This window comes from Rhipicephalus sanguineus, chromosome 5, assembly GCF_013339695.2.
Source record: "Rhipicephalus sanguineus isolate Rsan-2018 chromosome 5, BIME_Rsan_1.4, whole genome shotgun sequence".
In the NCBI taxonomy this organism is placed as follows: Eukaryota; Metazoa; Arthropoda; class Arachnida; order Ixodida; family Ixodidae; genus Rhipicephalus; species Rhipicephalus sanguineus.
Genome location: NC_051180.1, coordinates 128,619,552 through 128,645,984, shown reverse-complemented (window position 1 = coordinate 128,645,984; position 26,433 = coordinate 128,619,552). Strand labels below are relative to the sequence as shown.

The 26,433-nt window shown below is 48.2% G+C and overlaps 1 protein-coding gene across 2 annotated transcripts in view; it reads right to left on the bottom strand.

Moving 5' to 3' along the window:
- Positions 1-26,433, bottom strand: part of LOC119394238 (uncharacterized) — a 123,411-nt gene that overhangs the window by 30,233 nt on the left and 66,745 nt on the right. Inside the window, exons 1-2 of one of the 2 annotated variants that reach the window (XM_037661524.2) lie at positions 11,401-11,753; positions 3,206-3,355 (exon numbers count right to left, since the gene is read on the bottom strand). In XM_037661524.2, coding sequence (XP_037517452.1) covers positions 3,206-3,355; positions 11,401-11,482 — 232 coding nt within the window. In that variant the 5' untranslated portion in view covers positions 11,483-11,753. Of the gene's footprint in view, positions 1-3,205; positions 3,356-11,400; positions 11,754-26,433 lie in introns of those variants that run through there. The other variant, XM_037661523.2, reaches the window with a different exon arrangement.

Sequence of the window (26,433 nt, the reverse complement as noted above, 5' to 3'; positions counted from 1 at the left end):
TCCTGTCAAAACAGCACCAGGAACTCGGTATTCCTTTTCATTCCGCTACAATACATTCATTTCGACTGTACCAGTCGAGAGTAATGCATTTTTAAATTACTACTCCATTTCAACTGCCTTGAATCGAGACACATGACCTAAGACGAACAAATACAGAGTTGTGTAATGAAATATCATTAATTGCCTATCATCGAACCGCAACTGGTGTTGCGAGTTGAGTCCGCCTCTTCCGAGCAACAAGAGTGATGGTAGAGAAGTACGATGTCTATACCACCGGAGATTTTCGATACGTCCAGTTTATATTAAAACGGATAACGCAGCATATGGCTGGGAATGAGCAGCTTGCGCCGATACACCACTGTGGTCAGTACGCTTCATGAAGCCCAATCGAAACGGCCGTAGCCGCGCGGGATTTAGAATACGCCGATCTAGAACAAATACGCCTACGCCTACAAACATTCGCTGCATGAATCGTACGGCGGGCAGGCCTCAGACCCGGAACACATCGAAAACAAATGCGCGCAGCACCTGTCAGCGCCGGTGTGGCAACGAACCTGTTTGGCGATTTAGAGTCGTACGGACGACCATACACGAGACATAAATTCACAAACACCTACGGCAGCAAGGGCGAGACATAATAAAGCTCCTCGTGACGCACAAGAAAATTGCACTTTTTTATTTCTCTCTTTCCACGTCGCAACGCAAAACGGCTACGCAAGAAAACACTGGAGGAGGAGGAGGAGGAGGAGAATCCAGTTGGAGCAACAATGCCGATTACATAGTAGAAAAAAAATAATGAAGGAGACAGATTTCTCAACTGTCTCGATCTCGGTATAATTAGGACTACGCACGATACCGTTGTGTTCGAGACACCGATCATCAAATCGCAGCAGCAAAACTTAGCACAATCAAGCCTCCCTTTAAGCCTCTAACGCCCGTCTAAACTTGTATTAATAACTGCACACGAAGCGGCGACTTGTAGGGCGGCGTTACCCTACAAAGGTACGCGGTTCCCTCCTATCCAAAGGTAAGAAAGGTTTTAGAGATATTGAAGGCTGAAGAAAAGTACAGGGGGTTCGGGCCGGGGGGGGGGGGGGTCTTCCAACGAGCCCATGACGCTGTAGACAATAAAGGCTAACGAGGACTGAGAGAATCAAGACGAATGGAGGGCAAGTAAAAGGCGAATCAAGTGATTGTGCAATTTTCGCTTCGCCACTGTGCCAATATAGTGGAGATAAGATTCCGGCCTTTGTTCCAGATAGCCGGCCCATTTTGCTTTTCAAGTTCCTTTCCCCGAAGAAGCTCCGACACACAGCTAGGCAATATAGTGATATAGCGATGCTTCGCCCCCCCCCTCCCCGCCCCCCCCCTTCACACACACGCACACAATTATGAGACAAAACTACTGGGCTTCGCGTGGCGGTCACGCGATCGACGCCGAATTGAGCAGCAATTCTTGGACCCGAGAAGAGGTGGCGACTTGCCAGTCGAGTGTCGCCAATCAGCGCGTACTGCTGAAATATCGGGCGTACTCTTCAGTCTTCAGCAGGACTACAATACAGACATACATTTGACTTGAAGAGAGATGGTGCCACGATCTCGAATATACATGTATATATTCTTTAACGGGAATTCGCCCTGCGGCAACAAATGATGGCACTGTGCGGTTTGTGAGTACAGGAGCCGTATCCCGAGATACGGCACTGCAGCCTTAGAACACGCGAGATTCTACGGTTACGCAAAGTGACACTGTTGTCGAATGCATACCTGCCAACCTGGCGACCCCGAAATTCGGGAGATTCGTGAAGCGGGGACGATGCAGGGACGCGAAAAGAGAAAACTGGCGTAAGTTTTTATTTATTGTTTCTCAGTGCCGCAGCAACATCAAAGGGAGCTTTCAATTATTGCCAGTGACTTTTTTAGACGTCAGCGACCACACTAGTACCATCAATTAGAAGACGTGTGCAAGAAACAAAATGAGCTGTGTCCCGCGAGTCGCGACACCTAGTGCAGCCAGTCCCCAATGTCAGTACGTTTTTCCGCATGACAATAGTGTACTGCGGTGAAAGTGACAAAAGGCGTTTCGAACGCTATAGAACAAGGTCACAAGTTTTAGAACCGCTTTCTTTCGTTCTTTCTTTTTTTCACGATGGGGTTCGGGCTGCTTCTAGGGAGACCTATGTCCAATCCCGTAATATCCGGAGGATTGCTAAAAATTCGGGTCTTCCGGGTAAATCGTGATCATCTCATAATACGGATACGGCACGGAGCAAGTGTGGCGGGGCCGGTTGTAATCAAGAACACCCAGGTGGCGCGCATGACACAGACGTGCACGGTTCGCACGCCGAGCAGGTGCATGTTTACGAAAGGCGGCGCAGGTGTGCTTTCCCACGTCACTGGTACAGGATAGAACAAGCAGCGGCTCGAATAGTCGTCCACATTTCTTCACTTTGAGCAGGTGGTATATGGTGTGACAGCTGCGTTCTTTCAAAACAATGAGACATTAAAGATAGGAGAAACACGCATCTAAGGGGCTCGTGAATGGTAGGAATAACACGTTTGTGGCTGGTGAAACAGCGAAACGGTTCCTCTAAGCGTGACAAGGCCAGGAGTTAGTGTCACACAAAAGCTTCAAGAAACAAAAACACGACTGCGACCAAATTCCCGCATTAGCTCGCCCTGATGTCAGTTGGCTTCACTCGAATTTTTCCAGGAATTTGTCGCGAAAGAAAGACTGCATCCCCATCCCGGAAAAACCGAAAGCTAGAAGTTTGGACTACCCATAGAAAGCTCTTCCTTAAAAAAAAAAAAAGAAAACACACTCCGCGAAGGAGCAAACATTTTAGTACCCTTGACGTCACGCTTTTGTTGTACTTTGTTGTCCTGTGTTTGGAGTACTCATATGCGCATAGCCTCTGTAGAGGGCTTACGTGCCACTGCCCGCCGTAACAGCACATGCCAGTGTCGCTCGGTCACACATACAGCCGCGCAGCCGCAGGTAACGTGGCCCACCTACTTTCGTGCACAAATCATTCGCCAAGTCATCGAACCACTCATCCGGCAATCAATCAATCAATCAATCAATCAATCAATCAATCAATCAATCAATCAATCAATCAATCAATCAATCACAGGCCGATTTACTGCGCGCATTGCTAACGCGCGTACAACGTAAGAGAGAGAGGATGATCTCGGCCACACTCACCATCGTAGTGCATGCTCCCATTTTCAGTTCGGCTGATTCTGCTCTCCGATGTGCGCTCGTCGTCGTAATAGTTGTTCCACGAGTGGGGCACGGGCCTCTTGCCCAGGATGGCATGCAGCTTCTGCCAGTGGGGCCATTCCACCGGGTAGCCTGCAGGGTCAACGAAGCTCCGGTCAGAGGCGTCCATGGGGACAAGACACGCAAGATAAATACAGCGACTCTCGCGCCGTGCCGCTATTCAGCGCGGCGACACAAAGGCAAACCTGCGACGCCGCCACACGCACAATCCCGTCGCTGCAGTGGTCATCTCTACGCCGATAAGGCGGCATCGCAGTGCCCACCGGCAGCAAAGCAGCAACATGCAGGATGAACATGAATGTAGTACAGGTGGAGCGACACAGAGCGCTGAGACCGAAAGGACGACATACCGAGCTTACAGCAAATAGAGACGAAGTCGCAAAAAAAGAAAAAAAAAACGTGCCTTCTATTTGCGCTTAAAAAGTGTGTCGGCGCAGGGCATTCTTGGGCATACGCAACCTGACGCGCCGTCGTATCACGCGAAGATCAGCCAGTAGTTGGAACAAGATAACGTGCCACTTGTGAGCTCCCACGCGGGAATCTTATCGAAAAGTGGGTGGCCCATTAGGTGCACACGACTGTCTGATGTTTCGGTGGCGCCACAATGGCTGTCACCGAGTCGAGTTAAAGTGCGTGATCAGCGTACAACCACACAATATTCGCGATAACATAGCGTAAAGTAGGAAGCGAGGCTTATTTCAACGATTGAAACATTTGGACGTATACATAATGAAAGCCAGCGTAAGACATTAATTATGTCTTAGTCTCCTTCGAAGGTTGTAGGTTCGGTCCCCACCGGCGGAGAGTTCCCTTTCTTTTCGTAGCCTTTAATTCACTTCCCGTTATGCAATAACTGCTTCATCTCGATTAAAACTACAAATAGTGTCCCCTACGCTTTTCTTCGGTTCGTTACCTGTTGGGTTTCAATGGGTTGTGTCTAACATTGAAACCAGCGCCTCTATCCATTCCCCTTATTTCGTAAATGTATAGATCTTACTCACAAAAAAGAAAAACATCTGAAAAGAAGCCGACCATACTGGCCAACCCCGAATTAATTTTGACCAACTAGCATTTGCTTTATTGTGTACAGGAACCCAATTACACTCGCCTAGTTTTCGTTTCAATCGAAATGCGGCTGCCACGTTCGGCATCGAACCCACGACGTCGAGCTTGACAGCGCAACGCATAGCCACTGAGATTCGTTCTGCGGGAGTTAATGAACATTTCAGCGGCGATAATGTGAAATAAGCACGACTGGAGAGTGCCCTTCCCGCGCATAAGCCCCCAAGTAGTGCGCTATAACTGCAAACCGGGTATACGATAACCGTTCATGACACTGTCTTTGCCCACTGTACACACAACGCGCAGCGGCACCAGGCACAGGTGCGGTCCGTTTCATAAAGGCCCACATCCTCATTTTTCCGGCGCACATCTCTCTGCAGAAAGTAATCTACGCTTACTGCTTGATTTTGTCCCACACTCCGAGAAAAGAAAAGAGTCCTTCGACTCCTTTTTGTAAGTCCTCACTTGCCACGTACAGGACTCTCTTTGAAGAGACTCGCGAACTCTCTTAGGTGTTCATTATACTCTCATTGAAGAGTCGTGGGACCCAAAAGAGTTAACGTGTCTCTTCAAACAAAGTCATATACGTGGCAAGTTAGAACTCAACGAAAAAACTAACACATAATCGTTTTTTTTTGTTTCTTTCTTAGAAGTGCGCGAGAACACACGGTTATGCGAAAATAAAGGAAACGCCTGCAAACTGGCGACCTCGGGAGAAACACCTGTGATTACCCACTCTCCTCTGCGAGGCGGTAGAGCAGGCGTTCGTTTACAGAGACCAATTTTTTTTTTTTCGCGCGCAAAATGACCTCGATGAACCAAAACACACATCGAACGCAAAAGCATTTTCTCGTAAAGAAGCGCAGAACAAAGAAAAAGTCAAGCGGAGGGTGTAAAGCAGGAGGCGGACCTTTCGTGCACCGTCGACAAGCGCTTTCGTGCCACACCCCCGCTGTGTGTTCCAGAAAACGCGGACTTCAACTCTCAACGCTTGCATGATCGACTATTGCTCAGTGGTGTGCAAGCACGTGTGTAAGTTGCTATTTAAATACAATAGACGCTGCTGAGCCTCCAGTAGACGTCGTTATCATTTTTGGCAGCAACTTCCTGCCTGTCTGTCTCGGCCATAAGATGATCGCTACACGACGTTATTTGCTAATCCTGCGGCAGCAATTTTCGAACTGCCGACCATGCGACATGTGGAGGCGCCGTTTGAAGTAAAGCACCTCTGAAAAAAAATGAAAAAAAAATCGCATTTATACTTGAAGACTAAGAACAAAATCGATAGCAAGGCTTAGCATGGCACTAAATGCGTATTGGAAAGCTGAAGTGATGAGCAGCGCCGTCAGCATAGAGTCACAGGCATCACACACATATGGTACACGAAATGGTTCCAAGTGAAAAGCGTCGGTGTTCTTTCGGCGCCTAAAGAAACGGTTGTGGTCAGCGATAACAGAACTCTTCATTAGCGTGGGACGAGCTGTCGAAACCAAACGTACTTTGCCAAGATGCGCGAGCCAATCACGTTCGCACATTTCCGCGACGCTTTTGCATTTTAAAGATAGGTAAATGTGCCGTAGAAAAATATGTCTCCACCGATCAGTGTTGGTTGAAAGCCCGAACGCCCGGCAATGAAAGCCCGAACGTCCCGGCAAGATTTATGAGATCCGGAAAAGGTCGGTATATAGCTACAAACCATAAGTTGTGTGAAGCTGTACGAACATAAACTGTGCCGGAAGGCAGAGACTTTCTAGCAAGCAAAATTGTGAAAAGACCCAAGACGACGTGATCCAAAATGAAGAGACACAAGACGAGCATGAGCGAGGGCGGTGCCAGGATATTTTTACTTGGAGGAGGGCAGGGGGTGCACTCACGACAAGTGAGTTTCTTCAGGGGGCAGTGACGCTGGGAACATATGCGCCGTGTTTTGTGCATGTTTGCTGCTGTTGATTATGTATGTGTTTGCGTGTGTGTGGGGGGGGGGGGGGGGGGGGCAGGAGGAAATGTTAGAGGGGCGAAGTGCCCACCACGTCATCATTTTGCGAATTAGCGAAGTACCCACCCGTAAGGCAATATGCGCACATATGCAGACGCATAGGCCGTGCGCAGGGTTCCCCTTCAAGGGTGGGGGGGGGAACGAAGGTTTGTCGCAGCCCCCCCCCCGCCCAATTATGTCAATGTATGGCGCTGACATTGCGCCGCCCCTCCTTATTATGAAAATGCGTGGGGCTGATTTTGCGCCCCCCCCCCTCTCAGGTTATTAAAGGGGGGCGGCCGCCCCCCCCCCCCCCTCTGACCCCCTCCCGTGCGCACGCCTGTGTGCAGCAGCACACTCTGTTGGTGTGGCTGACGATGATTATACTCAATCATGCCTGGGCGCTTCGTGGCTTATAAACTTGTAGCTAATACCCCGCCACGTCGGTCTAGTGGTTATGGCGCTCGACTGCTGACCCGAAGGCCGCGGGATCGAATCCCGGCCGCGGCGGCTGCATTTTCGGTGGAGGCGAAAATGTTTGAGGCCCGTGTACTTAGATTTAGGTGCACGTTAAAGAACCCCAGGTGGTCGAAATTCCCGGAGCCCTCCACTACGGCGTCTCTCATAATCATATCTTGGTTTTGGGACGTTAAACCCCAGATTATTATTAAACTTGTAGCTAAATTACCAGTGTGTGACGTCTGGTGTGATTCTACGCTTCAGCCACGCATTATCACATGTTTCTGCGCGACTCCTCCTACTGCATGACGCCTGTATAGTCTTCTTTTTTTTTTTTTTGTTCTAAGCAGTTTCAAACACCGGCGTGGCTCTGTGGTGTAACACCTTACTGCCACGCAGAATGCCTGGGTTCGGTTCCGGTTCTGAACCCAGATCTTTATTTTTTTGCATCCACCACGATATTTCGCTCATGGAAAACGCCTGTATTTTGCTGAAAACCAACGCCGCCGACGCCGACAGCGGAATTTCTGCAACGCGAGCTTCCTAACCCAGTCGCCTACACACGCGAGATTAAACCTTGTCCACAGACACGAAATCTGCGTAATTTGTACGTCACAACTAGCGTTATTCAAGCGCATTCACAATGACGCACATCCAATTATAAGAGGCGTCAAAAGATCGACATCTGTTCCCCACGTTCGCGAAGTTCTTGCGCGAGAACTGTTCGCAACAACAGGTGTCGGGCAAAACGCGATGTCCGAGGCAGCGAAAGGTGTAGTCCGCTAATGGCGAACAGAACTCACAAACACGACACACTGCGAATTCGGTCCAGGTTATTACTTTTTTGAAATTTTCCTATCCTGCGAGCAAGCGCCCTAAATGTCGAGTATACCGCGAAGGTCACCTTCGTGATGACAACCAGTGTGACTGTTGGTTCCTATCTCGGTCACGTTACAGAACACGTAAAGGGCATACGAGGCTGTCGCAAATGGGGGTAATATACTGCTGCATGCGCAACTGTCGGCATTGTAATATTTTGTAAAACCGGTCACATAAAAAATGTGCGCATATGGCGGTGCCTTCGTGTGCCTTCTTCGTTAGGCCGCGCTACGCACGCGCATTTCTATAGACAGTTATTGTTTAGCGGGCTTAGCGGAATAGGGGGCTTAGCGGAGTAGCGGGATCTAAATGCACATACGCAGTACACTAAACGACCCGTGGCGTTTACCGTGTACGCACGCTATTTTTCAGATTTAGCGTTACCGTGTTTGCGTAGTTAACGTAGTGTTACGTAAAACATGGCGGCGGTTTTAGACGCCCACTTCGAACTGAATTTAGCGTTCATGTGGACGGATTCACTCCTTTCACAGCAAGGGACTGTGTAGAATGGCTTCGCTTGTCTTCAGGTGGCTTCGACTCCCGAGTATTACGGATAATTCAGCATAGTTTTTGAGATCGCTTCCCATTTCGAACGGCCCTAGGCCTAACTAGGAGATCGGTGCAAACAAATCTGCAACATAAAAATTTTCGCTTTTCGTGCGTGGTTCATATTTATTTACCTTTGTTGTTATTAAAGATGTAGTATTACTGCTGCGTGCGGGAATACAGGCGAGCATTCTCACTTTTTTTTAACGCATTCACCCTCCGGTAGATGACGCCACCATCCCAGCTTGGGCACGTAAACGCTATCCCCCTAAACTAAACCACGCTGTCCGCAACCAACGTTTGCGGCACGGTATCGCTATTCCCTTAACCCCCGCTATCACGCTATAGCGCTGAGCTATAACTGTCTAATATCCCCAAAAAGCGCCGTAGCGGAGCTTGCGGCCGCTATCCCATGCGGAGTAGTCACGTGACTTGCGCAGGAACGTCTTCCATGAAGTCATTGCAAGAATGAACGAAGAAAATTTTCAGGGCTCGCTTCTTTGTTTGACACAACCTTAATGAAAAACCAGCCGATAATGAAGGCGAGGAACGTATTGGGCATGTTAATCGTACTGTTTTAAGTGTATTGTAGTAATTGCGGTAAAGGTGTGAAGAAAGTAAAGTGGACAAAAAGACAACTTGCCACCGGCAGGGAGCGAACCTGCAACCTTCAGATTACATTCCCGATGCTCTCCCAATTGAGCTACGGCGGCGGTCGTCCCCTTGCTCACTTAATCGGGTATATCTGTGCATTTAAACCTAGGGGTGTTAATCGGCGCCGCTCGTAGCCATGACGGCGGGTGTGGAACACTCGCCGCCATGGCTATACGAGCGGCGCGGATTAACACTCGCTGACAGTTCTATACATAGGAATTTTCGGCAGTTTTAGAAAGAACTACCAGTGCACAATAATCAGCAGCCATCGGATACGGTGTCATATTTTACAGAATTCACACATTTCACGACATTCCAAACACCCGCAACTGGCTGACATCCGGCTCATAAACCCAGTAAAAAAAAAAAAAAACTATTATTGGCGAATTGCGAAGGTTGCCGTCGCCAAATACCATCGCCGGTTTACCGTCTACAAGTAAGTGCTATACCTAGGATAACTATAACGCACTAGGAATAAGAGCCAAATAAAGCTTTTAGTCCTCGTAATACGTCCTCGTTTCAGTTACGAAACGTACTCGATTATCAGTTCAGGATTATATATCAGTGGTAGTTTAACGCGCTTCTGTTCCTTCGTAGCTCGGCTGTTGCCTGAGGCGCGTCATTACTGATGACAGCGTGAAATAAACAAATAACCAACCAACCAAACAAACAAAAAAATATAAACATCGCATATGACGTCTTCTTCCTGCCAAAGTGAATCAACTGTATTCGCACAGAGATCGCGTAGGCACCCAACAACATTAAGTACTTCAGCAACTGCGAAAAATAAAACAAAATGAAAGGATGATTGATACACGCGACGCCTTGTACGTTCTCGACAACGTGTTAAGGTCCGCGACAGACTTTGTTGATTTGGTCGGAGGCATCAGGTTCGCTCTGCAGCTGCACTGAGCTTCGCAATACGTCACTCACATGGAACTATTTATCGGCACGTTTCTGGAGTGCCGTCAGCCGGAATCGATGCGTTCAGCTTCACGCCGCGAAGTATACATATATGTACGCGCGTGCGCTCCAATCTAGGCTAACTATGTCGTTCCTACATGCGGATGATCGAACCGCATGCGACACATCTCTGCCTTTATGGCAAATGTCGCTCGAGCGCCTCTAGCCTTGTTTCCAAGGTATAGAACTTGACGCGCAGCTTTAGAAGTGACAAGACGTTGTGTACTTGTATATACACACCTCCTTATCTTAAGAGTACCCAAGAGTAGCAATTTGGGCGAGTTGATATACCATGGCGTCACGATCTCGTCATGTCCTTCCTTCTACCCCTACCTTTGTTCCCTTTTACTCTGTATGAGTTGCGCTAGACACTCAGAACCTCCTTATCTGAGCATCGTCACTCATCTCTCCATTTCTTCCCTGTACCCCTTCACCAGAGTAAAGTAGAAGGCAAGAGAAAGGTACAGCTCAGGCTGACCTCTTTGCCTCTCTGCGAGTGAACCCTTTCTCCCTCCGTAACAAGTTGTGTAGAAAGGAGCGTCGAAAGACGTAACAGACACACGGTATACAAAGGAAAACTGTGACATCGCGTTAATGCTAACAGGAAGTTCGTGTGCGCGAGCGTTTTCGTATGCCTGCCTGCCAGAGAGCATCCCACAAGGATTGCTAAGGCTTTAACCCTGAATCTGGTGTGTATGGAAGCCGCAGGCACGGCGGTTCAGCAAGCATGTATGTAATATAGATGACAGATGCACAGTATAGCACAGTGCGTACAGTAGAGAATAGATGCACGACATAGTACATAGATTAGTCTAAACTCCGTCATTGCAGCTTCGAAAGGATTGTGAAACATTGAGACTTGTCATTTTGTTCATTCTGAGCAAAATATTACATCGTGAACCCAACACTCCGTAGAAATAACGCATGGGGCACCGAGGCTTATCCCCTTCCCTGGTTCCGAAAGCACTGATTGCTCGGGAACTTATAAGGATAAACGTAGTAAGCAACGCTCCAAGGCCGTACGAAGGCAAGGATTAGATACAAGTGCTCGCACTTGCCCCCGCGGTAGCTGAACGATTGCAATGTCTAAGACACCTGCTAGTAAGTTTTGTGCATCTTGAGGACGACGGGCTTTTGCGAACGCCTTCGGCTAGTGGTGTACTCTAGCACTTCTCAGTAAGCTCACTGCTCTTTCATTTTCCTTTCCTCCTCTCTCTCATCTTTCTATTCCCCTTTCCAAATCACCCAGTGTAGGGTAGCCAACCGGACGCCTCTCAATAACCTCCCTGCCTTCTGGCTTTCCGTTTCCTTCCTTCCTTACTACTGCGTCGGTTGCAGCCACTACAAACGACAAGCGAACCCTCGACTTCAACGGGTGTACGTCACAGGCTCCCGGCCACCTCGCGACATGTAAGCGGAAGAGAGCAAAGGAAAGGAGGTTAAGAGAAACAACAAGGGTGACACGCGCGCAGCTTCCGCGAGAGGGCAGTGCGCGCAACAGCGACGCCTACCACAGCGGAACGTTGCGCTGCGGGTAAGCGGGCTCAACGGACCAGGCAGGTATCGAGGTGCAACAGACCTTTCGCGCATCCTTGCTGCTGTGCATGGTGCATCATCGCAGGCGGAGGCGGACGAGGAGGAGGAGGCCCCAGGCTCATCATTGGGACGGCGAGACAGCGACAACGACGACGACCAAAGTGACGAGGCGCCACAAGTCGCGCACTGTGCAAACACGGGAGCCTCCGCGTGTCACGTCTGCTGTGATGTTCAATACAGCGCCGCTTTTCGAAGAGGCGCTTCGTCGACGTGGGAGCAAGAAAGAACGGCTGCCGTGTTGGATCGCGCCGGCATGCCAAGCAGGCGGCGGTTTAGAAGATTGAGAGCTAAGCCGAAGCTCTCTGGGCTCGAACTAACGGGAGAGGCGTTCTCTGGCTTTGCAGAGGGAAGGCGGGTTGGGTTGGAGGCAGAGAGGGAGGGAGAGAGCGAGGTTGCGACGCCGACGGCGGCTACAGGTTCGTCGCGTAGAGTAGCGCCGTAGGCCGGCGACGCCATACTTTTCTAGCGCGCGCGCGCGCACTGCAGCGGCTGCTGCTGTTTCAGGCGCAGGTGTCCGTTTTCGCGCGCACGTTGTGATCTAGGAGGGAGAGTAAAAAAAACACACACACACATAACGAAGAGAAACTAGAGAGCCGACGCTGGTACGAAAGTTAGAAAGAATAAAAAAGAAGAAGTGTCGATTGTTTCCGCGCGAGCTTGCGGCAGCGCGTCGTGGCTCGCGGCGTCTGGAACACGTCTAGTTATTATTTTGACGACGAGAGAGTGTTCGTCTTACGGCACAACACAGATCCTTCAAGAGAGACGTCAGGAGAAGAAGAAGAAGAAAGAAAAGACAGAATGCGTAGAAGAAGCTGGAAAGCGAAGACGGCGCAGCTGCATATGCTACGGCTGTGCACACGCCCAATGTTGTGACTCTGATTTCTTAAATGCATACCCTCGAAGAATATCTACCTATCTATCTATTCAGCCGACTACGTCTAGGCGCTCTCTCTCTCTCTCTCTCTCCATATATATATATATATATATACTGATTCTTGTGAGCGAGTTCGGAACCTTCGTTGCCATACCGGATGTTTCCAAGAATATCAACAGAAGTCGCGACCTTTCAGAACTACGACTGATTTTGTCTCGTTTTCCTTTCCAGGAAAAACAAAACGGTGCGATGAATGCGTTCCACGGAGATCGCGAGTCGCACATTTATCCGCTTTGTGTACTTCACTTCAGGTGGCCTGTCGTACAGGCATGCGGTATGATCGTATAAATGCTCGCTTATCGCCGCAAAACGAGACACTACCGCAGCTGCTTGGCTGAAGGAATGTATTAATGAATCCCGAGCAGGCCCGCGTGCTTTGCTACAGCAGTATTAATGTATTAACCGGCATCTCAAAACCCTCTCGCACGTAGCGCGTAACGTGAGCATTGACAATTCAGTTTAGAACCCGTTAGACGAACTTTCCCGTATGTAAGTAAATATTCTTGAATAGTACAATCAAGTAAATTAGAAGCAAAGTGGGAAATGTATGTGGACTCCCCGCACCTTTTGTTTTCGGGAGACCGCGTGTTTGTTCTTGCTCATACAAGTCATCCATCTGTGCTTGAACATAACATCCAGTGGAAGTAATTTTAAACGGTGGTGCGCGAGTTTTCGAAAATTCCGAATGCTGTATCCAACAGAGTCTTTGGATCGAACAGCTGCTTTTTTTATAAACACGAATACTTTTCGAATGGTTTACGAGTACTTCAAAATACTAACTGCACCAAAATAAACGCAAAAGCGCCGCAAAAGTACGAAACATTTCTTCCATGATGCGGGCACAGGGCATATAGTCATGAACTATGTCAGCTTACAAAGCGCGGCGGGCTGCGTCTCTCAAGGACCCGGATGTGGCTCTACAATGATCATGCACTTTCTGTGAAAAGATGTGTGCATGCGAAAAGTCCGCTTATTCGTTAGTAGTGCTCCAGTCGTGCTTTCAATGCTGAAGTTATGAACACCAGGCTGCGAACATAATTTTATAATAATTGTAAGAACGGCCGTTAAGAGTATTCGACTCGAGTTCGATTCAGTCTCGGACATTACTGTTCGCACACACCTGTGAATTAGGGATCACACGTTACAATGCATATTCGCACGACCATAATATTTCTCACGAGTATGAGCAATCGGCTTTGCCCCGATGTGTGCGTTCTACAGCGTTAACTTATTAGTGCGATATCGCAGCGTGAAGAACGGATAGCCACCGAAGAGCTAACGACGACGGTACGTGATGCCATCGTTACGTACAGTCGCTTTCACAATGTCTCGCAAAACACCATGACACCGTTATGTTCTGAGAACAAGATCACCTATACTCTTATACAGTCAAACCCACATATACCGAATTACTGTGTATATCGAACAGTTATAAAATCGCCTTGGATATATTTTCGGTATATAAAGTATCTTAACAGCGAAGCCGTTAAAGGTGGCGATAAGACGTCCGTTAACAAAACACCCCTGCTACGCCGTTGCTAAAAATAGCCAAGCAGCCGCCGCGCCGAGGAGCATCCGTCGTCGCCATAGCAACCGCCACAGTTCGTCACACCGTGGCTCAGGGAAAGCGATTTCAACACATTCAGAGTGGCAAGCTTTGCGCGTATTCCGGATCCGGCCGTCGCCGTTTCTTGGCTGCCGCTTCTTCGGGCAAGCACACTGGATCAAATCGCCGCCGGCATTGTGATTCCCGTGCTGCAGCACGACGAGCTGAGGGTCAACCAGCTTCGCTGAGCGACGCTTCACGCAACTTAGTGCAAACTTATCCTATTTTTTATACATCGAATTACCTATATACAAAACTCTTTCGTGATCCCCTACAGATTCGAAATACCCGGCTCCGACTGTACATTCACTTGTATTCGTCGGTTATCTTCGATAAAAGTGAGACGTTAAAACAAAAGAACGCACGCCGAACAGCCAAATGGGTTGTCGCTGTTTCGAAACCTCAACGTGCCTTGCGTTTCTCATAAGAAAATATGTTAATACAATGGAGATAATATGTATGGAGCAACTACGACCCGCTGCGTATTCAACACTTGTCTAAAACCTGCAGCCACGAACTTAAGCTTTGTTGCATATAAACGCTCCTGGGCCCACGCCGCGTACTTGTGAAATAAAAGCTGGTGCACCCGTTCTGTTCTGGTGCATGGTTGACTTGAGGAACCGTCAGAGGCAGTGCATACACATATATTTGTCTCAAAGTGACATTAATGTCAAACATTAAATCCGTCTAGACTGATAAATGATTATTTACTAACTCTATAATCGTTGTTTCGCCATCACAGGTTCATTAATTGAACAGGAAATGAAGCTCAAACTACGATTTCTAAGTTTTTCGCCGAAACTTCAACAGCTGAATGTCGGTGCGACGTCGTGGATTTCAGAGTCTTCCTTTGTTTGACCACGTTGGATGAATAAAATCTTACGAAACTTGCTATGCTAAGCTTTGGCTCCCTTGTAACACGACGTAATTTGTTTTTTTTTTACCGATTAACGATGACGTAGGATCTAGCAGAGACTGTCAAAATTTATTACGTCACGACGCGTTGGTACAAGAACAATAAGACGGCATCGCCACCAGCGTTCTCTTTCTACGCGATTTCTCGTTGCTTACCATGCGCTTCATATAGGTAATAGCGGTAGCTTTTGGTACTTTCAACGGGTGACTCGCCAATAACGACGAAGTCGCTTTTCTTTTCAATAAACCCTTACACGACTCCCCCCCCCCCCCCCCCTTGCCTCCTTCCCGCCTTCCCTTCTCCGCTTTCCTTCCTCCTTGAACCCAGTTTCCAAGAACACGACTGGAACAAAATGTCATGCGCGGGCAAAGACTCATTACAGGTCCGTTCCAGAAGGGCGCGGACCGCGTATGTTCTTCCGAATGGCCAACGTGAACTTCCGTATAAATTCTACATGGGTATCGTAAACACTACGAAGAACGTTACCCCATAAATCACCTTCTCGAACGAACGGCATACGCGCAAAGCATGCCTTCACACGCAGACCGTGACGCGCGCGCTCAAGCTGCGCAAAACAAAAAAGAACCAAGGTGGCACACGCAGCCTGCCATATACACATGGGACAACACAACAAGGGCAAATACTACGAAATAAAGAAAACAAATTTGTCAGTTTTGTTTGTTTGCTTGTTTGTGTTGATGACGGTAAACAATAAGCTTTTCATATCGTAGGAGGATGATTTCTGAATACCGCGGAACCCTTCTAAACCTGCTTTATAAGTCTGAGAAGAAAGGTTGAGCCAAAAAGCCAAAGAAAGAGGACTCGAAAGAGCGAAAAACTCGCGCGGCAGAATATCGATTTTTTTTTTAAACTTAACTCCGGTGTTTTGCGTTTCGAAACCGATACCATATCATGACTCACGCGAAACTGAGGAACTGGAGATTAATTTTTAACGCCAGGGGTTCCTCTAACATGTACCCAAATCTAAGTACACGGGTGTTTCTGCTTTTAGCCACCAGGGGCGTAGCCAGAAATTTTTTTCGGGGGGGGGGGGGGGGTTCAACCATATTTTATGTATGTTCGTGCGTGCGTTTGTATGTGTGCGTGCCTATATACGCAAGCAAAACTGAAAAATTTCGGGGGGGGGGGGGTTGAACCCCCCAACCCCCCCCCCCCCCATTGGCTACGCCCCTGTTAGCCTCCATCTAAATGCGGCCGTCGTGGCCGGGAATCGAACCCGCGCCCTCGAGCCAATAGCATGTGCAAAAAGCTGACGCCGGTCAGTTTATCCGACAGTGTTACTTCGTTCGCTATGGAATCAGACAGAAGCATGCAGATGCCTGCTGCGCTGCTGAAAAAACAACGCAGTGGGACCTTACTTCATATAGCGTACCAATCGCTTCAAATGATCTTGGCGACCGATTAAACGTGGGCCGCATAAACGTGCTTAATGAAAATAAATGTTCAGTGGGTAAGCTTCAATTAGCGTGCTAACACGTATGGAGATTCGAGTGCGCTTGCAATGTTAAGCTATATGAATAAACGACCAAAAAAAAAATGAACAGTGGGTGACGAGGGACGCTGAACAGATGTAGAACACGCGATCGGTTTTTTTACTATCCAAGGCTCATTAACGTGATACTGAAATTTAAGCACACTGGCGAACTTGTAATGAGTCCCTATGGCAAAATGTGGCCACTGCAGTGTGGAATACAATCCGCGACCTCTCTGTCAGCAGCATGCGGTGGTACCATAGCCATATCCAGCCGCCGAGGAGTTCAAATCCACACATCCTGAAGACAGGAGCTTGAATTCGTGTTTACATGAACACGCATTCGGTGTTTTCATTCATTCATTCATTCATTCATTCATTCATTCATTCATTCATTCATTCATTCATTCATTCATTCATTCAACTGACTGATTGACTTATTGGTTATCCGACCTGCATGGGTGTTGTGCCTCATTTTGATCACTGTATACACCCCATAGTTCTCAGCAGGCCACCTGGAGTTGCAAGCCAGGCGATCAAGCAGGCTATCTCCAGCTATACATTTAAATTTGTGTGGCAACGCAACGCAACGCAACGCAACGCAACGCGACGCAACGCGACGCAACGCAACGCAACGCAACGCAACGCAACGCAACACAACACAACACAACACAACACACACACACACACACACACACACACACACACACACACACACACACACACACACACACACACACACACACACACACACACTCAGCCGTGCTCCGGGTAGGGCGGCGGAAGATGGCAGCATATCCTGGTCTCTTCCTTCAAAAACAACATTATTTTAAGCGTATACGTGTTTCATTACCACAGCACTTTTCGTATCACCTCGTGTCATAATGAACTGATCACCGAACAAGTTATTCTTTATGGAGAATTTGCAGCGCGACTCCCATCGGCATCACGGAATGTCGTCCGGACTAATCCTTCACTCGAATGGTATAGCTTCTGTTTTCGAATATCGCCGGATTTTTTTTTTTTTTTCCGGCGAAAGTGCAGCTCGGCTTGTCCTTTAACGACCGCGCGCCGACAGCGTACACTACGTATACGTCTCCGCAGTGCCGCGCCTAAATGCCGCAGACCTGGGCCGAAGACCCCTTTTTACGCGACCTTTTTTTAAACTTTAAAGGGTTTCTTCACACTCCTTTCGCGACTCCAGATCTTCTCCGAGGCTTTGTTTCAAAATGGACACAGACCTGTGACCTCGGCTTTATGGAATTTTGTCCGTTCGTTTCTTTCTCTCTCTCTCTCTCTCTTTTTCTGGACTCGAAGCGAACCGTCAGATGTGACGACGCGACGAACGCGTCGCCTGGCATAATCAACGCTCGATCACAGCCCTCGCTTCACAGCGAATGCAAAGGCTGAACCAAGGAACACAGAGAACACACACAAGCCGTACAAAAACAATGAAACAGAGACAAGGGAGTCGGGAAGGGTGTAGAGAACGAATAACGTCAACGGAGCTCCTATACAGGCTAACGTGCACTTTCGGTGAGCAAAGCGACCTTCGTGGAATGCCGCGGACGGAAGCTCATAGATCACGAAAAGGGGAGACCGGAAAAGTGCAAGCGCTGGAGAAGGTTCTCCGAGAAAACCGGAGAACGTCGTTCCTCTTTCGTGCTAATCGGCTCCGAGGATTGTCGTCAGTCGGGTGACTGAAAATGTCTGCATGATACGATGGTGTGGTCGCCATGCGTCGTACTTTTCCGTCCCATATGCTATTCGAGCGGACAGCTTCGAGGGAAGCGCTACTACAGCGTCCGCGTATATATAACACCATTTTCCGGACACGCACAGGCGCCGCCATCTTGGACTGATAACGTTGTAGTTTTATATCCGTATCAAATAAACAAACAGCGCTACGGTGAACTCGCACGCACGGAAACGCTTGGGCCGATACATTCAACGTTTCATGACCATGATCATTTCATATTACGACATAGAAAGCAGGCAGAACAATCACTTATCAGTCCAAGATGGCGGCGCCCATGAATCGAAAATAAAATTGTGCATATATAGTGCCGAAATCCGAACGACGTATTCGAGCACGGCTGATGCTTGATGAACCGCCATGACAAAAAAATATATACATATTAAAAATTACGGTGGCGACCGTAATCCTTGACTTACGTGTCAGGCGGTGGCCCTCGCACGTCGGCGTTTCTGCGTCCTGGTGTATTCCTCGGGTTAGCTTTTTGTGTTTCGCGCGCTGCCGAAACGGATCACAGAGGCCAAGTAGAAAGATGCACGTGGTTGAGATCTGCTCCGCCAGGCGCCGCAACGATCGCAGCTGCTCACAATCTTTCAGTGAACCTAATTAATCCTCATCAATTATCGTGACAATTGATTGACCCTTATGTTAAGTAAAGTTATGGTCTGATGTCTTATGTATCCAATATAGCCCTTAACCTGAACCAGGACCATCGATCTATATTAAAATGCTTTTTGTTAATATTCTTAAAACTGGAAGCGCTCGACCGGATACGCTGGGAAGAGAAGTAAGAGGGTCAGTCGGTGCTCGTGCCACTAAAAACACGAAAGAACATGTATTCGGGCCGAAATAGAGCTTTGTATAAAATGTTATTGAACCCAGCTAAGCCTATAATTCATTATTTTTCCCAAAAAAGGGTTAAACGGCCCGGCATCAAATTTCTCTGGACTTTCCGGGTTTGATGCATCAATGGCTGATGCAAATACACGATGTTGCTCACGCGAGCAGAAAAAAACACTCGCCAGGTGCATTTGCAACGTCCATCTTTCATTGTCATCCCATAGCACACAGCTGTTCCTAAGACGAGTGCATACATCGAACCATTTCTTAGACTGCATACGCAGCGATCGTTTTACATCGATTAATAGTACCATGCCGTCACGGGTACACCTTATGGTTCTTACTGTCAAAAAAGAAGAAGAAGGCACCAAGTCCACATAGCTGTAATATTAGGTCAATCATAATCCTCACGATAGATTGAAGTACCGTGCACTATGGCAACTCGACAGAGGGGATAAACGTCTTTGTTGAACAATTGCCCCGGTGTCTGACAGCTCCGGCACCGCACTGATACGGGATAAGAGGGCTTTCTGGAAGCTTACAGAAATACCGTGGCGGCTACCACGATAACGTCCATATCTTATAGACCGATAGCCCCATTTCACAGATGTGACTCAATGCTTCCTTGTCGGGAATACGTCGCCACCCTAGCTCCACATCACGTACTGGAAAATGTTCCTTCCAGGCCCGTAGCCAGAGGGGGGGCACCACCATCCCCCTTGAAATTTTCGTGAAGTAGGTGTTTTTACCGAAAATAAAGAATAAAAACAGGTGTTTTTCTCAAAGAGTCAGGGTTTTCAGCAACCCCCCCCCCTCCCCCCGAAAAAATTCCTGGCTACGGGCCTGGTTCCTTCCCTGCTCTGTGGTCTCTGCCGTATGAATGAGTTTCGTGTGTCTTTGTCCGCTGTTGAGAACAAACTGGCGGTACCCCTCTAAAACAGACAAGTTTGTCGCGAGGGGTTCTTCGAGCTTTGTGCTTTTTCTTTTCTACGCTTCACTGCTCACCAGCTCTTGCCTTGAGTATAAGCTTCGACTGGTGGACAGAGTGCTACGTGCAGCGAGAGACCGTGGCGTCCTGTACCCACGTTGTCCAGTACCAACGCTGTTCTGTGCCAGCGCTGTCCTGCACCAACGTTGTCTTGTGCCAGCGCTGTCCTGTACCAACGCTGACCTGCACGAGCGTTGTCCTGCATCAACTTTGCCCTGTACAGACGTTGTCCTGTACCAACGCTGCACAGTGCCAACGTTGTCCTGCGGCAACAGGTGTCGTGTACCAACGTTGTCCTGTATCAACGTTGTCGTACACGAACGCTGTCCTCTGCCAACGTTATCCTGTACAAACGCTGTTCTGCACTGACGGTGCCGCACACCTATAGGGGCAACCGCATTCGTGTGCTCACAAAATAAAATTCATTACACCTTCGGACGACATTTGCGTCAATACTCTGCAAGGGTAGCACATTGGCAGTCCTCGATGTCGCTCGGCATGGTCTGATGCCACAAGCACACAATCATACGCTCATTGAAGTGCATGCTATTTCACGGGCTCTCGTTCCTCACTCCTGAACTCCCATCTCAATAAAATAGGCACCAGGCCCGTACCCAGGAATTTTAACGCGATAGCGTTAGAGAGCTCGTGTCGCAGAAATTCCGTCGTCGGTGTCGGCACCGTTGGCTGTGAGCGAAAAATCATCCGTGAGCGAAAAATCGAGAAAGGAAATGGACAACTATGTCCATCTAGCGGAAAACATATCAAGCCAAAGCCGCCTTTCCAGAGGAGGCGTTGATCAAGCAAACAGCAAACGCTAGATAATGTGCTGCTATCTGTGAGGCATTGTGCGACTCTTCATGGCCTCCGAGATGGCAAGCGCGCGGCGTGCATCTTGGAGGCCATGCGACTCTTGCTTTAGATCAAAAGCCTGTATGTACCATTCTCTCTCGCGCGCGTGTGTGTGTCTGTGTGCGTGTGTGTGTAACGATACACATTAATAAGTATGCACTTAGTTGTTGAAGTGCGCACCAGGGGCCGGATTTCGCTATTGCGTTCAACTCTTAAAGGCGAAGCTTAAGGGTCCCCCATTTTTATTTTTGCGGGGGGGGGGGGTCTAGACTCAGGCACACGATCAGAGTACATGCGGAGACGCTCAAGAAATCACCTTTTACACGACTGATTCCTCCAGTGTTATCTTCTGGCTGGCAGCGTCTCGGATATTTTCATAAACCTCATAAAAGAATGTTCGCCATTCGTAAACAGGAAGCACAACTCGTACAGTCACCATGAAATTCAAGCGCATGAGAGCTCGTGTAGTAGTCGGTAACTTAGTTTCGCGATACGTAGACAAAGCGAAACGGAGACACTTAAAACACGAATCATAGAATGCCTTTTACGTACGGTGATTACTCAAATTGATGGCGCAGCGTATAGCTGGAAGTGGAATCTTGCCTTAACCACGACTCACACACGATATCATGCTGAAGAAGAAATGCGCATTGAAATTCGTCTGGCGTACTTAATATTTCACGTTTTTTTTTTTATCTACTCGAATTTAATTTCGTGGCCTGCCGGGGTGTCTTTTGATCTCCGAGTTCCAGTTCTTGGTGGAGCCAAGAACTGGAACATTAGAAACAGCGCTCACGAAAAAGCACGATATCATATATTTTTTTTCTCTCTATTTCGTTAACGCAGGTCGACTCCCGTCGCAACATAACTCTGTGCAATATTCTCACTGCGTGGGCCGAAGGCAGAAGAGAGAGCGAGAGAGAGAGGGGGGGGGGGGGGGGGGGGGGCATAGATGCGGGTTGGCGTTGCGGATGCGACTACAAGCAGCATGCAGTTGAAGGTGCCAGCATCGGGGCATGGCCGGTTCAGGGCCCCGTCACAATTACTTTTTTTCTAGCAGGAGGACGACGACACGTGCGCGAAGCGGCCCACTTTTGAGGAGCAGCGCCCGTGTACATGTGCAGCCAAGGAGAGCGCGGTGCGCAGCGAGAAGCGCGCTACTGTGCATACGCTGCGCACATTGGGCGGGTCTTCATGAGCTCGCAGAATGAACCCGATTGGGGACAATGCGAAGCGAGGAGGGATGCACAATGCGACTGAGAGAAGGAAATACGAACAACTGCACCGCAAAGTCACACATGCACGCAATCCCTAACGAGGCCTCGGTTCGCATGGAACTGTCAGTTAACCAAAATACAGAAAGAATAGACAAGGAAACAACAGATTCAACGCCACTATGAATGGCTGCCCAATATGGGGCGTTGCGACATTGGTACGAAAGGGGTTAAAATGCCAGAAATCGCTCCCCTGTCCAGTGTACTTTCTTTTCTTTTTCCTTTCCTCTGCCTCTCACCACTCGACCCCCGTACAGGCAAAGTTGCAGCGGTCTGGACTAGCAGTAAAACAAACGTGAGGCCTACATACAGCACGTACGCGAAATACAGTGGCCCGCGGATAGCTGTGAGCGAGAGTGTGACATCGCATGGCAACCGTACTACATAGGCTCTCAACGCGCTGAGCGGTGGCAGATGGGATCGTTCAGATATCATCCCATCCCTCGACAAAGCTGGCAACGTAATTGTACATAAGAGTGTAGAGAAAGCATGGCGCTAGATATCAGTGCTGCCGTGCCAAAACTGGCGGCAGTTCTGAGAGTGAAGTGGCTGTTTATCGCGCAGCCACATATGACGTCCGCGCTCTCTCATTCACGCATTCATGTAGGATAAAATGACGTTTGCTAGAGTACTTGTGCCGCGATATAGAATAGGGAAAGATCATTTTCCCTATCTTTGTTTAGCAGTTTCATTGACTGGTCTACGGACCTTTCCTGCACCGATCGTAGAACTTGCTGTGCGCTATTGTTCTTGTTCAGTTCAATTAAAAGTGAATTCGGTACAGACGCCACCGCGAAGTACTGTGCTGGCGTGAAAAACGATGCCCACCGAGATATCGCGAGCCAGAATTTTTGTTAAATTTCGAAAGCTTGCCCTTAGGCATAATGGAACACGTTGTGCTAGATACACATATAATAATGCTTTTCTATGATATAATGTTCTTTTTTATTATTATTGAAGGATACTGCGCCGTAACACAGTGTCATCTACTGCACGCAACTGCGGCCACACACAGCAAGCGCGGAAACGTAAACAATGCGCTTCGAAACGGAGCCGCAGGAGGGCGCTCGCTCACTGCAGCTTCTTCCATAACGCCGAAGCGCGCAGCTTTTTCGTGAAGTGGACAAAGGGGGAGGGGTGGAAACGAGTGGGAGGGAGAGAGGACGCGGATCGATACAACGCGGAACCAACCGTCCGTTGCCTCTGGAAGAAAAGGGAGGAGCGAGAGAGACATCTCCATCGGGGAAGAAGCTCTCCGCTCCTTCCGGACTGCGCCTTCTTCCGGTTCCGCACACAGCGCGGAAACGCTCGGCCAAAGAGGAAGAAGAAGAGGACGACCACCGCATCTCAGGGGTTGGCCGCGCCGGCCCGGAGCTCTCTTTCTCACACGCCCCGGTTTTTGCTCTTCGATCTCGACACCTCCTTTCGTTTCTTGCGCTTTGCCTTTTTTCTTCAATATGCGCCCTTTCTCTCGGTCTCGCTTGAAGCACCGTGCACAGCTCCACTCAGGAAGTCGGCTCTCTTCGTCGTCTTGCTGCTACTACAGCGGACACTGCTGCTGCTGCTTCTGTTGCGAAGGTTTCGATTTTATGTCGCGCCAGCGGCCGCTGCGCGGCGAGCCGGTAGTGCTCTCAACCATGCGGCATTTTCATTGATTTTTTTTTCTTTTTTCACGCGCTCCTCTTCTTCCGCTCCTCCTTGTCCTGCGGGAGACCAATTATGCGGTTTCGCCGGAAGCGGAGTAGAGACAAAAAAAGAAAAAAAAAAAGGTGAGACTAGGAAAAGGATACGGCTTGTTCGAGAGGCCCTCTTCGATATCTGACGACCCGTTTATAGGCTTGCCTTTTAGCGCGGCGCTTGGTGCTAAAAGATCAACTTCGGTGCGCTGAGTTAAATGAGGCATCTTACTGGCGGTAGTGAGGCGAATATTCGAAACTTGCAAGAATTGAAGAAAGGGGAACTAGTTTCGCAGGCAGTCATGCCAGAGAGAGAGAGAGAAAAAAAAGAATTATATACGGCGATGTTTGTGTTGTCCGTTGTCATACCCTTGAGACCGTGCCTGCGCACCGTATTTTTCTTAGCTCTTTTTTTTTTTAATTTGAATATGAATAATGAATATTCCAAACTTTCGAAACTAGCAGTCGAATACTGAGCTGTTCGATTCGGCCCCAAACCGAATAGTCCCTTCTCAAATGGAATGGTCGGTATTAAAAACGTAGGTATTTTTTATTTCGAATAGTTTTTCGAATACCTTATGTCGTTGTCGACTGTACCGGATCAAACATAAAATTGAAACACACAAGACAGCGGTGCGTTTCACCCTATTAACGGTGAACTTTATCCTATTAACGGCGTGACCTTATTACCAGTGCAATAGACACCTGCGCATTGCCGATCAAAGAATCAGGCTTTTCCAGCGGAATACCACAAACACGTACAAAATGTCAGTTAAGCGCGTTTTTTCGGCAAATGAACAGCGTTATGTACTGTCTAGCTAAACACGCAGGAACTGTCTTCTCAGCAGAATGAATACGAAAGCGTCTCATTGCAACATATTTCACAGAATACTGGCGCCGTCTGCCGCGACCATACGAAGCCAGGCAAGCGAACAATACGTTCTTTGTTTTTCCGCAGTTCGCTTCGCCATGCCACCTTTTTTTCTTCTTTTTTTGTTAGAGCGAACACCCGTGTAGACTTTAATTGGCCAATGACCAGTTGCTGTGAAGAACCTGTTTAAGCGAACGAACCGCATAGTTAATCGCAAGCTCCAGTTCTGTTTTCAATAAAGAATGATTTCTAAAATGCAGCACGTATAACATAATCTTTACACTGCTGTGAATATAATAACATGGACGACGGCGCGAAGGCTGTATATTATTTCCAAACCATCTGAAAAAAAAAATACTCGATTCGCTCCTAGCACTTTCCATTCGTACTGAGTCGGTTCAGGAAACTAACCCGCATACACCTACATTTGAGTTCAAGTTCGAGCTCAGCTTTTTTTTTTAATGTGTGTTATTTCTGCTATCCGTTTCACATTTCCACATATACATGTACGCACTTCAAGCTAAGCATATGAGCCTTTAGATTTAGTCTTGTAATCCTAGACCATCTTGTCCGGGGTGTTTCTTTCTTTCCTTCTTTTTTTAGACCATAAAGATTTTTTAAAATAAGAACGCCAAGACAATGAGGCACCTGTCGTTTTAAAACACGAACTCTAGGCCGCGGCGAAAATGCTTCGCCGCTGCCAAAGTTACCCTGAAATGACTACTTAACGAAAACTTGTTAATTAACTTTTAATCAGCAAGCTGGGGGCAATTCCAATAAATAATAATATGTGGGGTTTTACATGCCAAAACCACGATATGATTATGAGGAACGCCCTAATGGAGGGCTCCGACCACCTGGGCTTCTTTAACGTGTCCCCAAATATAAGTACAGGGGACTAGCATTTCACCTCCATCGTAATGCGACCGCCGCGTGCGGAATGGAATCCGTGACTTTTGGCTCAGCAGCCGAGAAAATCAATCAATCAATCAATCAATCAATCAATCAATCAATCAATCAATCAATCAATCAATCAATCAATCAATCAATCAATCAATGATTTTTCTTATGTACGAAAGTTGTAGGGCTCAAGAACCTATCATCGCCTCGAGTCGCTGCTTGAACGCCTTGAGTCGCAATCGCTCGCGCGACCTCTGCAAATCGCCAGCGCGAACCCCTTAAGGCCTTCAAATTGTATATAGGCTTTCGTGCACGGCGTGAAAAATTCCTGTAAGCATCGGCACAGGGCCTCGACCGCGATGCCAGCTGAGGAATGCAACTCACTTGGCGAATTCGCGCGGCATGGCATCCATTTTCATTCGTGTCCGGTTGTCGACGCGACCTTTTTCCGACAAAAACTACGTCAGAGCGACGTCATTTAGCCTTAAAAAGCGAGCCGAAAGACTTTCAGGGAAAGCGACAAAACCATAACTTCTCTAAGGCCAATACCGAAGACTGGCTTCCCCTTTTGTTTAACTATTCTTTCATTCTTGCTTTTCTGTTTTATGCATTTAGATATGCACCTGCGTGAGCTTCTGACGCGTATGCCAGAGCTTTTCGGCTTCTCAGACTGTTTAATATGTAAACTCTGTGTCCGCGTCGACCAAATAGTATGCCTTGAGGTCCTAGACAATGTGTGTCACTGGGAGCTTAACTGTGGGACTACAATGACATTTTAGCAGAGAATGCGCTACGTGTACAAGCATATATGGGTATAGCTTAGAATACTATTTTCAGGCGCTCCTTGCTTAGTGGTTTTCGAGATTGGAGTACACTGTGCGGTTTCGTGCAAGAGAGCACTGCTCGCAGCT